Source organism: Ylistrum balloti, unplaced genomic scaffold (assembly GCF_031769215.1).
Source record: "Ylistrum balloti isolate Yb309-2 unplaced genomic scaffold, AGI_CSIRO_Ybal_v1 Utg370794, whole genome shotgun sequence".
NCBI classification, from domain to species: Eukaryota; Metazoa; Mollusca; class Bivalvia; order Pectinida; family Pectinidae; genus Ylistrum; species Ylistrum balloti.
The window spans coordinates 753,764-770,377 of record NW_026782463.1 but is presented as its reverse complement, the minus strand read 5'-3'; the positions used below and the strand labels follow the sequence as shown (position 1 = coordinate 770,377).

General features: G+C 35.1%; 1 protein-coding gene across 1 annotated transcript in view; it reads left to right on the top strand.

The window, feature by feature from the left end:
• LOC132558540 (fibrillin-2-like) overlaps nt 1–16,614 on the top strand; it is a 104,637-nt gene that overhangs the window by 14,203 nt on the left and 73,820 nt on the right. Inside the window, exons 4-13 of the mRNA XM_060223117.1 lie at nt 1,291–1,425; nt 6,433–6,567; nt 7,003–7,269; nt 7,682–7,810; nt 9,236–9,328; nt 10,579–10,713; nt 12,667–12,933; nt 13,673–13,801; nt 15,707–15,841; nt 16,476–16,610. Coding sequence (XP_060079100.1) covers nt 1,291–1,425; nt 6,433–6,567; nt 7,003–7,269; nt 7,682–7,810; nt 9,236–9,328; nt 10,579–10,713; nt 12,667–12,933; nt 13,673–13,801; nt 15,707–15,841; nt 16,476–16,610 — 1,560 coding nt within the window. The remainder of the gene's footprint in view (nt 1–1,290; nt 1,426–6,432; nt 6,568–7,002; nt 7,270–7,681; nt 7,811–9,235; nt 9,329–10,578; nt 10,714–12,666; nt 12,934–13,672; nt 13,802–15,706; nt 15,842–16,475; nt 16,611–16,614) is intronic.

Sequence of the window (16,614 nt, the reverse complement as noted above, 5' to 3'; positions counted from 1 at the left end):
TTGACAATTTCATGACTTAATGGTCGAAGGTCAATAATTTACAATGAAACACTGTGAAGTCAAACTTCAAGTAAAATTTTGCTTGTTCAAATCAAAATCTTTTCAAGTTAATGAAACCATATACCGGTAGTATATGTACCATACATGTATATGGACATAGGTTCACATTACACTTTAATTCAATGTACTGAAGGAGTTTTTGGAAATCTGTCTGTACATAGATTAACATTAGACATCATTTCATTCAACTGCTGATGTTGTATGTAAACTGTCTACAGCTTGTGGATAGACTATGTTTCTAATTAGTAAAGTGACTAGATGTAGCATTAGGCTACATGGACTGTGTTGTGAAGTCCTTTGTTTAATTGAGACACTGTAATTATAACCTGAATATAATACTCCAACTCATTTTTTTAGCTGGATGTTTAAATGAAGGCATACCAGAAACGACTGAAGGAGGACAAGACAAGGTTTGTGGGCAAGGGATGGATTCCTGTGGCATTGGATACATATGTGAGATTGATAAATGCTGCCCTATACCATTTCTGTCTGGTGAGTTCAAGTGATGAAAATATTTCAATAAAACTTCAGTTAGTATGTTGGACCCATATATATTGTTTTGTGGGGAGAAGTGAGTTTAAGTGAGACAACATTATAATAACTATGTAACAAAGTTGGTATTTGTTTTGTAACTACCTATCAATTTGCTATTACATTTACATTAATTATGACTTTACTTGTAAATACAACTACTAGGTGTGGGTGAGAGAAACCCAGTTAATTAATTTAATTCATTATGTAATGTTGCATTATAACAATTACAAACAATACATAAGTAATGCATAGTGACATATGCAATGTTCATAACTCTTATCTTTACAGGGTAGAATATATATATATGTATAACAGCTAATTTCAAACATGGTTCTTTATGTCATGTAATCTCCCCCCAAAAAACGAATGTCTTTGGTATATCAGTTGCGACTTCTCTGTCTTTTGTCCCTTGGTACTTACACTCAAACTTTGTAATCTCAAACACAACTAGTTCCAAGACCACATAATTCAATGTATTCCGTCGATTTTGACTCACTTGAATCAAATGCTTGGATAACTCATAGCTTTTCCATTGTCCTGCCATTTTCAAGATAACAAGGTTGAACTGTATCTGCGACCAGGGAGAACATCATGCTGTGTGTAGTAGCTTTTGTGTGAGTGCAATCCATCACAGAGTAGGATCTTCATATTCAGCAACCACATTAATGTAATAATCCTAATCCAAAACATTTTCAGGAGGATGTGTAAATGGAGGTTATCCTAAGCAAAATGGAGAAGGACAAAATCTGAAATGTGTGCCAGGCATGTCTCAGTGTGGAATTGGATATTTGTGTGAGATAGACAAGTGCTGTCCTGTACCCATACAGACAGGTAAGTTTTGCTCCAGACAAATCTTGAAGTGTAGGGTATTTCTCATCTATCTGTTATTGTAAATGCTGTAGAATCCCTATGTAAGTTACATTACATGATATTGTTGATGGATAAATATCCCCATTTCCATTAATTTCATTTCAAAATATTTTATTGTCATGATGTTGGTGACAAATGGAATTGGGCAACAGGCAGAGCCTATGAAAGCCCTCTCCGTACAACTTAAACAAGTACACAGACACATCAATCAAAATTTAAGATATTAAATAATAATGATAGCATTCCAGGAAAAGAATTTAGAATATAGATTCAGTTGAATAATTATCTAACAGAAATGTTAGGCAAGCATTACCATCATTTAAATTATAGTGTTAAAGAATAGTAAGATTAGATAGGTAATATAATTATATATAACAAGATGGAGTCAAAGTTTGTCAATGGATCATGACACAGGCTGCAGGTTCAAACAGTCCATATACCCACAATCCTGAGCCGAGTCCGTAAAAATTGACAGGCAGACCAAACTTAAGATAACAAATTCAAATTAAAAATAGAAAAAAAAATGTATATATAAGTATACTAAGGCTAAAACAGGCAACTGGTATCAGTTATGAATCTGTGGACCAAATCAAGACTAGATTTATTTATATTTGCATCAAGTGTATGAGATCCTTTAAGAAATGTATCAGTGGTAAGAGGTATAGAATCACTAAGAGTAGAAAGAGAATTAAGGAGGAGTTGTCTTTGGATAGTAAAGAAGGGACAATGGAAAAAGAAGTAAGATCTTCAACTGGGTGGCCATAAGTACAGGCAGGGTTGTCTTTAATGTGGAAATTAAATAAGTCAAAATTTAGATTACTTGCAGAGTTTCTTAGTTGACACAAAATTATGTTTGCCTTTCTGTTACCGTAATACCGTATTTATTCCAATAAACACCCCGTCTCTAATAAACGCTCCCCACCTGTTTTTTTAACCAAAATTTTATACTTTCCTCGGTTGCCCAGGATTTTTGTCTGGCCCTGCACATGTATACCACTTGGTATGTCATCTTTCGGAAGGGGACGAATGCCTGGCATGTGCACAAGGGGGGCGATTTTAGTCCCATCGGCATATGCTGCCAGTGTCACCGTTATTTTTTTGTTTTTGTTCAATACGATCATCAATTAATGAAACTTCATGTTGTGCCACATGCGTAGATCGCCTGAACAAAATGTTATGTCTCTTTTTGAATTTAGAAAACCATCCATATGAGGCTTTGAACGATTGACTACCATTTGCCTTATGCATACGCAGGGCCTCAAACCGCAATGCTTTCCCAGTCACTCGTATTCCGGCCTCCCGTCTGTCCTGTAGCCATCTCATCAGATTTTTGTCAATATCTTCATATCTGACATGCCTCCCACCTCCTTTACAGCGTTTAGATGTTTTAGAAAGATTTTTTAATTTTTCTTTGTTCTGACACCAGTCCCACACTCGTTTTCTGTCAACACGAAACACTTTCACGGTGGCATGTTTACCCTTCTCCTCTGCGAAGGCGATTACTTTAAGCTTGAAAGCAGTCGTAATTTCGTTTTGTCCCAGACATTGTTATCAGGTATGTGGGATTTATTAAGAAACAGACTGGCTTATAGACCGCTGTGTTTTTTTATTTTGTTATGCAAACTAGGCCTACAAGCGATGATGAACATTGTACGTTTTTGACTGAAGCTGACATGATGTCATACAAGAATTCAGGTTATCAGAATGCAGTTGACAACAATGTTTAAAGCTACAACGATGTTGGAATTACTGCAAATTTCAAATGCATTCTTTGCTGAGAAATTCGTTAGTTTGTTAAGTGGCAGCCATGGCATGTCACAACCAACAAATTATGAAATTTTGTGTTCTATTAATTGCCCCCTGTCTGAAAAATTTCACGTCCCCGGGGCGTTTATTGGAATAAATACGGTATTTAAAAGTATCAGTGCATTGTGAAAGAGGATTGATAACAGGCTGTGACAAAAATGATTTTTTTTATTGCATAAATGGATGTCAATGAGGGAAACAGACAGGATGGGTCGTTCCATTCAGTCATGAGTTTTGGAAAGAAACTAGTGCTATATTGACAAGTTCTTGCAAGGGGTACATCAAACAACCTATTGTGTCGAAGAGGATAATGAACAGTGTTATTGTTGATAAAAGGCTGGAAAGAATCAGTTACATGAGGAGGGCATCTGTTATTTAAAATATTAAAAAAATGGATATTTTGATGTAGGTGTCTTCATTTAGCTAATGGTATTAATCTAGATTCATTAAAAAGGATAGCAAGACTGGTGCCCCATCTCAGACCAGTAATAATGTGTATTGCCTCTGATTGAACTGATTCTAAGGTGTTGCATTCCCTTTCTGTGCAGTTAGACCAAATAATATCAGTATATTCTAAAAAAAAGACGAATAAATGTAATATATATTAATTCAAGTGACTTTCTGTCAATTTTGTACTTTAACATTCTAAGAATATTTATTCGTTTATAAGCTTTCTCATACATAAAGCTTATGTGGTTTGACCAATTAGCATGACTGTTAAAAATTAGACCCAGGTGCTTATGACAGGTAACATTTTTAATAACTGAGTTATTAAAATACAGATTTTGGATGCAACATTTCAGAATCTATTTGCCTAGAAAAAAGTAGGGATTCAGTCTTATCTGGATTAAAAATAATACCCCACCTTTTGGCCCATCTAGAAATTTTTTGGAGATCATCATTTAGTATATCAGCCGCATCTTGCCTGTCACCCTCAATTAGGCCATATAAAGATGTGTCATCAGCAAATAATTTCACATAGATAGTAAATCATCACCAATATCATTAATATATAGCAAGAACAGATAAGGACCAAGAACTGAACCTTGTGGGACCATAGCCTGTAATGTTTCCCAGTTGGACTTGTATCCATCTAGGACCACTCTCTGTTTACTGTCAGATAAATGAGATGAAAACCACTTTAACATGTTATTACTAATACCATATTTTTTCAATTTGTAAATTAATCCATCATGTCAAACTCTATCAAACGCTTTGCTAATATCACAAAATATCATTCTTGCTTCTTTACCTTTATCCAAATGTTTAATAATTTCATCATATATAAATAAAAGTTGATTAACATTAAAATCTTTTGGTAAGAAACATGATTGGTTTCTAGAGATAATATTGTATCTTGAAAGATATTATACAAATATTTGAAAACAATTTTCTCAAGGATTTTACTGAAGATTTGAGTATCAGAGATTGGCCTATAGTTAGAGGGGTCACTTTTTCCTCCTTTCCCATTATATACAGGTGTTACATGGGCATTTTCCAGCAGGTAGGAAGTACACCTGCAGAGATAGATTTATTAAATATTATAGAGAGAGGTTTAACAAGGGATTGAGAAACTCCTTTTATGAATTTGGGAGGGATGGCATCAGGGCCTGCAGGTTTGTTAGTATTTAGAAGCTGAAGTTGGTCAATAATGTCCTGTTCAGTTATGTCGATAGAAGAGAAGTTAATAATTGGTGGGGGATAGTCAGGTGGTAAATCATCAGCATTCTTGTCTGTCACTGAAATAGATGTGCAGTAATCATTGAAAGACTCAGCTTTACCTAGAGGATGTATTTTCAGATCATCATTAATTATCAGGGGAGAGTCAGTATCGCTTTTATTTTGAAGATTCATAACTGATTTCGCAATTCGCCACCATTTTCCAGGAGGAATAGTTTTATCAATAAGAGAAGATTGTAATGTAGATAGATATTTATTTTTAGCCACTCGAATTAAGGTAATTACCTGGTTTCGAATAGCTTTAAATTTATTCCAGGAGGCCTGGGAATTCTGTTGTTTAGCTTAAGAATGCTGGCGATTTCTGTCTTATTTTCAGTCTAATTTCATTAGTCATCCATATTTTGTCATTAGGTCTAAAAGTTACAGTCTTGTTTGGTACAAATTGGTCAATAGCAGCTAAAATTTTGTTAGATAGAATATAATTCATTTCATCAATATCACCTACTAATTGAAAATTCTAGTCAATAGAACTAAGAAATTCATTTGCTCCATCAAAATTAGTATTTTGGAAATATAAAAGGTTTTTTTTATAAGCAAGTTTCTTAAAAGACTTGAAGTTTAAGTTAGCAGTAATTGGGGAGTGGTCACTACAAGATGGGGGTAGCACAGATGTATTAGTAACAAAGTTAACATTATTGGTAACAAGAATATCAAGTGATGTTGAAGATTGAGGAGTAATCCTGGTGGGTTCAGTAACAGTATTTTGTAGTCCGTATTTTAATAAGAGTCTATAAAAATGAGAGTTTGGACTAAGGTTTAGCATATCTTGATTAATATCTCCAACCAGAATTACTTCCCTTTGTAAATCAAACACATCATTTAAATCATTTTCAAGTTTTTGCCGGTAATTAACAAGAGAATTTGGAGGTCTGTAGGTACAACCAATTAAAATAGGCTTATTATGCGTGGATACCTCAACCCAAAGTAATTCTAATTCATCAGACTCAAGATCAGTTCTTCGCTTGATATTAAGATTGTTTTTAGAGTAGATAAGAACACCACCACCACCACAGTTGTTTCTATCTTTTCTGAAGAGATTACCATAGTTTTCAAGTGATACATCATTGTCAGGAATAGAATTATTGAGATGAGTTTCACTAACACATAAAATATCGTAGAGAATTCTGCATCAAGAAGATGGATCTTGTTTCTTAATGAACATACATTTATGTGACAAATAGAAATATTTTGCAAGATAGAGCTAGTATCATTTTCAGGACCAGGGTTAGGGTGAACATCTCCACATAATATTAATAGAATATATATCAGCAATAAATAATCAATGTTTAACGAACATAATGTCAGAGAATCATAAATAATACCGGAATGATTTACCAAGTCACTCAATGCTCCACTGGTACAGGAAGGTTCAATACGTGTAGAGCACGTTAATGTAATAATCCTAATCCAAAACATTTTCAGGAGGATGTGTTAATGGAGGTTATCCTAAGCAAAATGGAGAAGGACAAAATCTGAAATGTGTGCCAGGCATGTCTCAGTGTGGAATTGGATATTTGTGTGAGATAGACAAGTGCTGTCCTGTACCCATACAGACAGGTAAGTTTTGCTCCAGACAAATCTTGCAGTGTAGGGTATTTCTCATCTATCTGTTATTGTAAATGCTGTAGAATCCCTATGTAAGTTACATTACATGATATTATTGATGGATAAACATCCCCACCAAAGATGGTTACATTTAAAGGTAAGGTCACATCTTTGTCATTGACCTAGTAGAGAGAGAATAGAGGTCAGTCACAATGATTGTTTCTGAACAAAGCTGTTCCCTCTTCTAGCTCTGGCAGCCCATGTAGCAATGATAAAATGTTGTTATAGCAAAACAACACAAAAACTTTCTTGGGGGAAGTTATACACATTGCTTTAAGTATTTGGAAAAAAGCATGAGGGTAATGTAAGAATGTATACAGCTTGTGTTGTAAGTATCATATGATAACCACAATAAGTAACCAGGTTTCACTGTTGTGACATTATAAGGACCATGTCCTAATGGTGGGATGCCAGCACAGATTGATGGTACAGATAAACAGTGTGACAGAGATGTGGACTGTGGAGGAAGCTACCAGTGTACCAATAACTATTGTTGTCCAGTCACTATACAATCTGGGATGTGTCCATTTGATGGAATCCCACAGATGACAGAGATGGGAGAACCTCGCATGTGTAACAAGACCTCTAAATGTATGTCAGAGTTATATGGTTGTGAGGGAGTGTACTGCTGTCCCCGGAGATTTTCTACTGATGGTAAGTTATCACACAGATGTGAGGGAGGTACTTATGTCCCCTGACATTCTCTACTGATGGTAAGTTATCACACAGATGTGAGGAAGGGTACAACTGATGATGATTTATCATAAAAGGATGAAAGTGGAGATTTGGATTTCTTAATTTCATCTTAAGATAAAAATCATGAAATTATTGAACATTTTCATAAATATTTGAAATCAAGACAACTTTATGACCACTTTTTATAAACTAACATTCTTTAACATTTAAGATACCCTTTGATATCAGAATCTTATGAAATATATATAATATATCTCAGTGTGTAAAATGAAAGATTTGAGTTTGTTTTAATATTTTGAAGCAAATAATTGGAAATTTTGATGAACTTTGAGAATTTTAGAGACTTTTAAAGTGTCCTTCCTATTGACAGGAATATGCCCTGGAGATGCCTCACCAGAATTCATGGATGGAGTTGTGAGGACATGCCCTAACAACAACAGGTGTGGAGGAGGATACAGCTGTCAGTTTGGCCACTGTTGTCCCTTCAGGGTCTTTACAGGTAAATACTTGTTATGTTGTTGGTATTCCTCACATCTTTACACAGAAATCAGTGATCATTCAGGAAAGATGTTAGAACAATGGAATTAACATCAGGTATTCTAATGTCAAAACAAGATGTGTTGATGAAAACACTCTTCCCCCACTTGCAGCAAAATTAAAATCACATGGTCAATAATTTTGGTACTATTAGAAATGGCTTGCACAAGGAACACACATACCAAATATGAAAGCCCTACTTCTATGGTGCAATAGTTATGGCCAATGTTAAAATTGTTCAAATGTAGGTCAAAGTTCATGGTCAAGGTCATGGTAAAAATATTTTGATACCATCAGAAAGGTCTTGTCGCAAGAAACACTCATGCCAAATATGAAAGCCCTACCTCTTGTAGTGCAGTAGTTATGGACAAGGTTAAAACTGACGATAGACAAACAAACAAGAAGACAGCAAAAACAATATGCCCACTATCTTTTTGATTGGGAATGTGAAAACAAGAACAAGGAAACACTATACAAGAAGAGTTTAGCACTGTGTCTTTACAGTGATAACAGATAAATTATACCTTATCTTAGCTTAGTGAATCTATCTTTATTTATTTCAACAATTTGTGGATTTAGAATATCCATGAAATGAATGAAAATTTACTATTTAGTTTTTAGTTATGATGTTAAGAAGAAGAGTTGAGGAAAGAAAAGACACTTAATCAATGATTGAAATTGACACTGATTGATGGGGGTCATTTCGTATTATGTCAAGTCACATTTTGTGTCTTTTTATATTGTGAAAATATTTCATGACTTTATGAATTTTGTAGGAATCAGAATAGAAGTAATCAACTGACCAAAGATAAAGTAATTAGGTTAAATGTCAGGGCGTCTCTTATTAACTGTTAATATTTTTATGAAATAAAATTGGAAAATCTGTCAAATTTAAGAGGATAGAGCTGGTCAACATGACAGTAACCAAAGATTAAGATCATTGATGGTCAAGGTTAAATCGGTGTCTCTTGCTAGGCCAACATTTGTAACGACGTTGTCAGGCAAAGTTATTAACAACATTAACAAATGTCATCTTATCAATGGTCATTGTTTGTTGACAAATCTGTCTGGAGTGAAAATGGTCCTGATTTATTGTATGAATTCTTATGAAACATGTCGGACATTATCAGTACATAAAGCAATTTAGTATTTATTTTTCATCTGATTGATTTTGGTTTACTGCCCCTTTAATGATAAACTTAGTTTGTCTTAAGTAATGTTGTGTGACTTTCAACATTTACATAAGAAACTAATTATTACAATTACTATTGATATCTGAGGTAGATGTAAACATATCATTTACTGTTTGTTTAGATGGTTCCTTGTCAACTTTTCACCCATTTATGAAATCTCCTTGTAAGACTTAATGTCCATTGTTTTTTCTCAGGTGTTTGTGCCAATGGGGGAAACGCAATGATGGAGGATGGCAAAATGGTCATGTGTTCAGAGGAGAAGCCATGTGACCAATCAGGTTATACATGTAATAGAGCAGGTTACTGTTGTCCAGCTAAAGTCTACAAGGTGGTAAAACATATACATGTAATAGGCCTGTTGTCCAGCTAAGTGTAAGAGGTTGATCTAAACATATACATGTAATAGAGCAGGTTATTGTTGTCCAGCTAAAGTCTACAGAGGTAAGAGGTCCAGTCTGAAACATATACATGTAATAGAGCAGGTTACTGTTGTCCAGCTAAAGTCTACAATGGTAAGTGGCCCAAAGTGTATTGATCTATGATGAGCATGGTTGGTTAACACATAAAGGCCCATATTTACAACCTTCCCCTGGCAAAAAGATGGACAAGATTTAGATGAGCTGGAGAATATTTTTGAAGGTGTTTAGACATTCTAAGACATACTAACAGTTGATCTTTTAATATGCCAATAAATGTCATGGTTTTCATTGCTATGCCTCAGTTAAGAAAATAACAGATATAATCACTACATTCCCTCTGCTTTCAGTCTGGATGTCTGTTATGGGAGTTATGCCCCCTTTAACAATAATATTACAATGTCTAAATTTTATTTGGTAACTCCTCTACGATCCTTCTCTTTACATGTATGGTTGATGAAACCTCTTGGAATCTATAACTAAACTCCAAACAAACAACTGTACCATCATTGTAAAGGCTTAGGTTTTACAAGGGCTGTCCCCCAAAAAATAGCTGAGAAATTAGGACCAATTTTAAAGGTCTGACACAAGATATCCACACACCAAGAATCAAACCCTTTCTCATAGAGGATCTTGGGCTTACTCATAGCACTCAAACACTCTGATGATGCTGTCTTAGGTACTCCTGGCTGGGAAGAGCTGGACAATCATGCCTTTAAGTTTAAAATCAAGTGTCAGCTGATTACCAGAGACAGTTTTATTATTGAATATAAGTCCTTTTGATAATTTTCAATTTTATTTGTGAAAAGCTTTGGTCTTAACTGAATCTGATGTAATTTTCATATTGTAACATTCTTATTAAAAAAGTACTCAATTTATAGTTGTGATAAATTATTGTTCTAAAATCTGAAAGAAAGCTACTAAAGGAAATTTTAATCTGTGGAAAATAAAAGCCATATTTTCTTTCAAGATTCTCGGTTTCCTCTCCACCAAAACAACTATGTGTATACACCTTTTCATTATGACTTGAAAAATGTAATGAAAAGGTCCTGGATTTGATGTAATACTTTCTGAATTTTGTAGAAAAGAATTTCAGTCAACAACTTTTCTTTTGTTCATAGATTACTGTCCTAACGGTGGTACACCAGCATACTATGATGGTCGCCCCGGAACTTGTCACTCTAACAAGTCATGTGATGACGTGATGTACACCTGTGATGGGGGCTACTGTTGTCCTTCGAGTGTTGTCTTTGATGGTGAGTAAAGGAGACAAAAGAGTGACATTGGTTTTTCATCTTCATGAATATAGAGAATCTATCCTAGTTATAATGGAACATGGTAACAGAGTCATTAATCTTTTACTCTGATGGCATTTCATTCTGTTTTATTGTAAAGTGTGTAAATCAGGCATCCTGGCATTTTTTTGGCCATCATCATCAAATAGTGGTCTGTTCAAATCACTCTTCTTCCATGATCTGTCCATAAACAGTCCTTATTGCTATATCATATGAATTTATTTGTATTAAATTCTACTTTATACAAATTATAACTATTACCAACTACAATCTTTGGTTCATACTGAAGTTAATATTATGTGATTAATTTGATATAAGGTTTTATTTTTATTCTTTGTCAGTTTTTAACAAGCTAAGTTTGATTCTTCTATTCTTGAGTTGAGACACAGGAAAATAGTGACGTGTGCAAATGATGATGTCAGATTATTAATGAGTTATAAATAGATCGTTTTGAGTTAACTGACCAATGGTCATTAAGATTAGGGACGCCATGCTTCAGAGCAGAAAAGGTTTGAGCGGGTACAAACAGATCTGGATTTCTAATCAACCCACCCTCCATCCCATTGTGACACCAGTATTTCGTGCTTTATTTACAAAGATACCTAACCTTGAGGGGATTCAAGCATTCCTTACTTCTGTGCATACTAAGTTTTGATTAAATTATAATATGAAAGAAAAGAAAGTACGATTTTACATTTGTACATTGTCTCTTATTGCTCAGGAGAATTACCTTGACATGTTCTATTGTACGTATGCGTTAATGTTGCATTTTAACTGACCACTGATGTCCATTGTTTTGTATACATCTTGATGCGACACCTTAGCAAATTATCTTGTTTACTATTGATGTCTCTTATCTTGCTATGGGTTGCCTGTATGGCTGTCTGGCAGTAATTCAGTACACGTCAGGCCATTAATTCATTACACTGAATTTTCACCAAATCAGACCTTCGTTTTTTACATAATTAATGTTTTTATATCATCATAATATGTTATTTAGATACTACATATGGTGTATCCAGTGACCATGCAGTAGGTTGTTTTTACCGGGCACCCCCTAATTACAACCTCGGACTTGTAGACTAACACATTACGATTATCTACAGGCTCCATTCAGGATACACTGTTTAAATAACTTCAAATTGTCTGTTGTAATTAATCTATTTATGTATCCTCTGACCATGCTAGCTCCGCTACATACAGATCAGGCTGTCTCTGCTGGGCTCCCCCCATTGACAGCCTCTGGACTTGTAGACTAACTTAAGCGATTATCTACAGGCTCCTTTCTAAGGATACACAAATATTAATTACATTGCAGAATCTGCTATCAACTGCCTTACACAGTCATACAGAGTAGCCCCTGAGAAGGCCATATGTTATAGAGGAATGTACATAAGTGTTTTACATATGTAGTAGTAACAGTAAATATTATTCATTTACTTCAATCTTTTGTTGTTTGTATAAATGTGTACTTACTGGAGGGACATTTTTCATACACCCATCAAAGGACAGGTTGTATTATGTTATCACTTGAGTAGGTGGACAGGTGGATGGGCAGAGTCCGCTCAATATCTCAATTAACTTTCAACATGCCAACTTCAAACTAAATGGAAAGGATCGTTACCATGATTACTCTGACAACTTCAATGACATCAAGAACATTTTGGATTATTAGAGTTGAAGTTTGTTATTGTCAGAAAGTTCTTGCTTGGTCTTAGATTTCATTTTTAGAATTTTCTTTTTAAGAGGGAACGTAGAGAGGGGGGAAAAAGGGAGAAACGACCAGTCTTGCATAGTACCATATCTTGTTTCAAGTAGGGATGTAAATGAGACCAAAGAAGTCATGCAAATGTTTTAACAGTAGAATATAAATGTGTAATTATGTTACATTTTTGTGTAAATATGTTGTATAAGGTCCTTGTCCCAGCGGTGGGATGGCAGCACAGATTGATGGTACAGCTATACAGTGTGACAGAGATGTGGACTGTGGAGGAAGCTACCAGTGTACCAATAACTATTGTTGTCCAGTCACTGTACAATCTGGGAAGTGTCCATTTGATGGAATCCCACAGATGACAGAGATGGGAGAACCTCGCATGTGTAACATGACCTCTCAATGTATGTCAGAGTCATATGGTTGTGAGGGAGGGTTCTGCTGTCCCCAGAGATTCTCTACTGAGGGTAAGTTATCATACAGATGTGAGGGAGGGTACTGCTGTCTCCAGAGATTCTCTACTGAAGGTAAGTTATCAGACAGATGTGAGGAAGGGTACTGCTGTCCCCAGAGATTCTCTGCTGATGGTAAATTATCACACAGATGCGAGGGAGGTACTTATGTCCCCTGACATTCTCTACTGATGGTAAGTTATCACATAGATGTGAGGAAGGGTACAACTGATGATGATTTATCATAAAAGGATGAAAGTGGAGATTTGGATTTCTTAATTTCATCTTAAGATAAAAATCATGAAATTATTGAACATTTTCATAAATATTTGAAATCAAGACAGCTTTATGACCACTTTTTATAAACTAACATTCTTTAACATTTAAGATACCCTTTGATATCAGAATCTTAAGAAATATATTTAAATATATCTCAGTGTGTAAAAGTGAAAGATTTGAGTTTGTTTTAATATTTTGGAGCAAATAATTGGAAATTTTGATGAACTTTGAGAATTGGCAAGAACCCCTTGAATAATTTTCCCATTTGATTCGTTTTGTAAGCAGCTTGAAATTTTAGAGACTTTTAAAGTGTCCTTGCTATTGACAGGAATATACCCCGGAGATGCCTCACCAGAAATTATGGATTCAGTCTTCTTCACAAATCTACATTTTAGTATTGAAAGAAAGTCACATCTTGATATTGATAATTAAGTTGTCATCCCATCAATCTAGTTATTTTGATGTTTTGTGACAGGAATATGCCCCGGAGATGCCTCACCAGAAATTATGGATGGTGCTGTAAGGACATGCCCTAACAACAACAGGTGTGGAGGAGGATACAGCTGTCAATTCGGCCACTGTTGTCCTGTCAGGGTCTTTACAGGTAAATACCAACACACATGATCATCAATACCTCAACTGATTATAAATACAATAAATACATGTATTACATACAATGGACTCTATCCTGTAGGAGGGTAGGGAGGGGGGGGGGATGGGAGAGTCAGTAGAGCATAGGGATAATTATAAATACAATAAATACATGTATTACATACAATGGACTCTATCCTGTAAGAGGGTGGGGATGGGAGAGTCAGCAAGCTGAAAAGCAGATCAGGTTTTTGACACTTGTTTCTCTGACAAGATGTTTTACTTCATTTCAACTCAATGACATCACAGAGCTCTGTCCCAAAATTGTGCTGGCTTTCCACCAGGCAATAATCCAACAGCAGCTAGTCGAATGTCCTGTAGATGGAAATGAAGCCATTATTCATCAACATCTCCCTTTAACATCTTCTTCACAATAATCCAAAGACATATAATTATGATATTTGGCTGAAAGGTTTCTTGGTTGAAGCTCAGCAAAGTAGGTAGAAATAAATGATGTTGATGGATACTCAAGGTCACAGGGATCATGATAGTTGTTGGGTAGGTCCCCAGGATGAAGTTCAAAATGTAAGGAAAAGAATTGACCATAGGCATTATTCCAGGTCATGCATTTAAATTTGGTAAAAACAACTTCTTCAAATGAACCAAAAGGCCTAGAATCATAATATTTGGCTGCAGGTTGAAGCTTGACAAAATTAGTGAAAAGAAATGATCTTTGTTACCCATATTCAAGAACAATTTGTTAAAACTATCAAACAACTTTTTTTCTAATTAAACAAAATGACAAGAATCCTGATATATGGCTTGTAAGTGCCTTGGATGAAGCTTATCTAATATCACTAGAGTCAAATTTCATAAAAACATTCTAGCAAGTTATTGACCAAAATGCTAAGAATGTTGATATGTAGTGGATAGATTCCAGATAAACCTATCAGAGATTATGAAGAGAAAATTCCTTTAGCAATATTCAATGTCAAAGGAGTCATATTAGTTGAGATGTCCAAATGACTTCTTTGACTTCATAAAACAAGAATTTGAATACCAATGATTTGAAATGTCAGTGTATCTGTGAAGAGGTTTGAATATCAGAGGAGCAATAAAAGTGTGTTAGGTTTCTTGTTTTTTATCCCACTTTGATCAGACGATGGGCTTTTCAAAATCACTCTGATCAGAAAAACAAAATGGCTGACAGTTGGCCATCTTAGATTTTGACTTTGAAAGTTTGTTATTGCTCTGTTTTGAGATAAACTGCACAGTTCTTTATCAAATTTCATATGTAGGTCCCTCTTGGTCTCTATTGTGCCTGTTTGAGATTGGGACTGATAATAAGAAAAACAAATGGCCGATACGCAGCCATTTAGGATTTCACATAGTAAAGACTTTTATTCCTATTTCTTAAGAAATACTGAATGGATCTCTCTAAAATTTTATAGCTATATTCCCAGCAGTGTCTATTTGTGCCCAATTGATTTTGGGACTGCTCAATGGAAACAAAGTGGCCTCCAAGTGACCATTTTGGATTTGGCTGGAAAAAATTATTGCTATTTTTTGCAGAATATTGTTCAAATATCTTATCTATAAGAGCAAAAACAGAGATGAGAAGAGAAAAGAAGGGAAAGGATCCAACTTTCAAAAAGCAAATAAAGATGAAACAATGGCGGATGACAAGATCCCTCTGGGATCTCTTGTTTATCTCAAAGTTACTTTTTGCAGGTCTCTTAGAGAAATTGGTATAGAAACTATAAACATAACAGTAAAATTTCATTCTGCAAAAATAATTCTGAGACTGATATTTGTGAATGTATGCAAGAAATACATACTACAACTGTAAAAATCATCTTTGTGTATCATAGGTCCAACACAGGTTCTAAAGCAAAACTCAACTTATGTATCTTCTCAGGTGTTTGTGCCAACGGAGGAAATGTGTCGATGGAGGATGGTAAAATGGTCATGTGTTCACCGGAGAAGCCATGTAACCAATCAGGATATACATGTAATAGAGCAGGTTACTGTTGTCCAGCTAAAGTCTACAAAGGTAAGGGGTCCAGTCTGAAACATATACATGTAATAGAGCAGGTTACTGTTGTCCAGCTAAAGTCTACAATGGTAAGGGGTCCAGTCTGAAACATATACATGTAATAGAGCAGGTTACTGTTGTCCAGCTAAAGTCTACAGAGGTAAGAGGTCCAGTCTGAAACATATACATGTAATAGAGCAGGTTACTGTTGTCCAGCTAAAGTCTACAGAGGTAAGGGGTCCAGTCTGAAACATATACATGTAATAGAGCAGGTTACTGTTGTCCAGCTGTCTACAGAGGTAAGAGGTCCAGTCTGAAACATATACACGTAATAGCAGGTTATTGTTGTCAAGCAAAAGTCTGCAGGGTAAGAGGTTCCAGCTTTGTTGATCTGTGATGGTCAAATTAAATAATGTCAGTCCTTATTGTCACTCTGAATCTATATTGTTGTATTGACATGAAATTTCTAATAAGTATTTCAGGCTGACTCTGTTTTTCAGATTATTAAATTTTCATGAAATAACTGAGTTATTTGAAGACATTTTCAAGTGATTTTCTAATCCAAGTATTATAAAATTCATCAACCTTGTTAAGTGTACAAACTCAAATGATGACCACGATAACCCTGTTAATATGAACTTGTATGATACAGGTTACTGTCCTAATGGTGGTAAACCAGCATACCATGATGACCGACCGAAAACTTGTCATGATAACAAGTCATGTGATGGAGGGATGTACCACTGTGATGGTGGCTACTGTTGTCCTCAGAGTGTTGCCTTCAGTGGTAA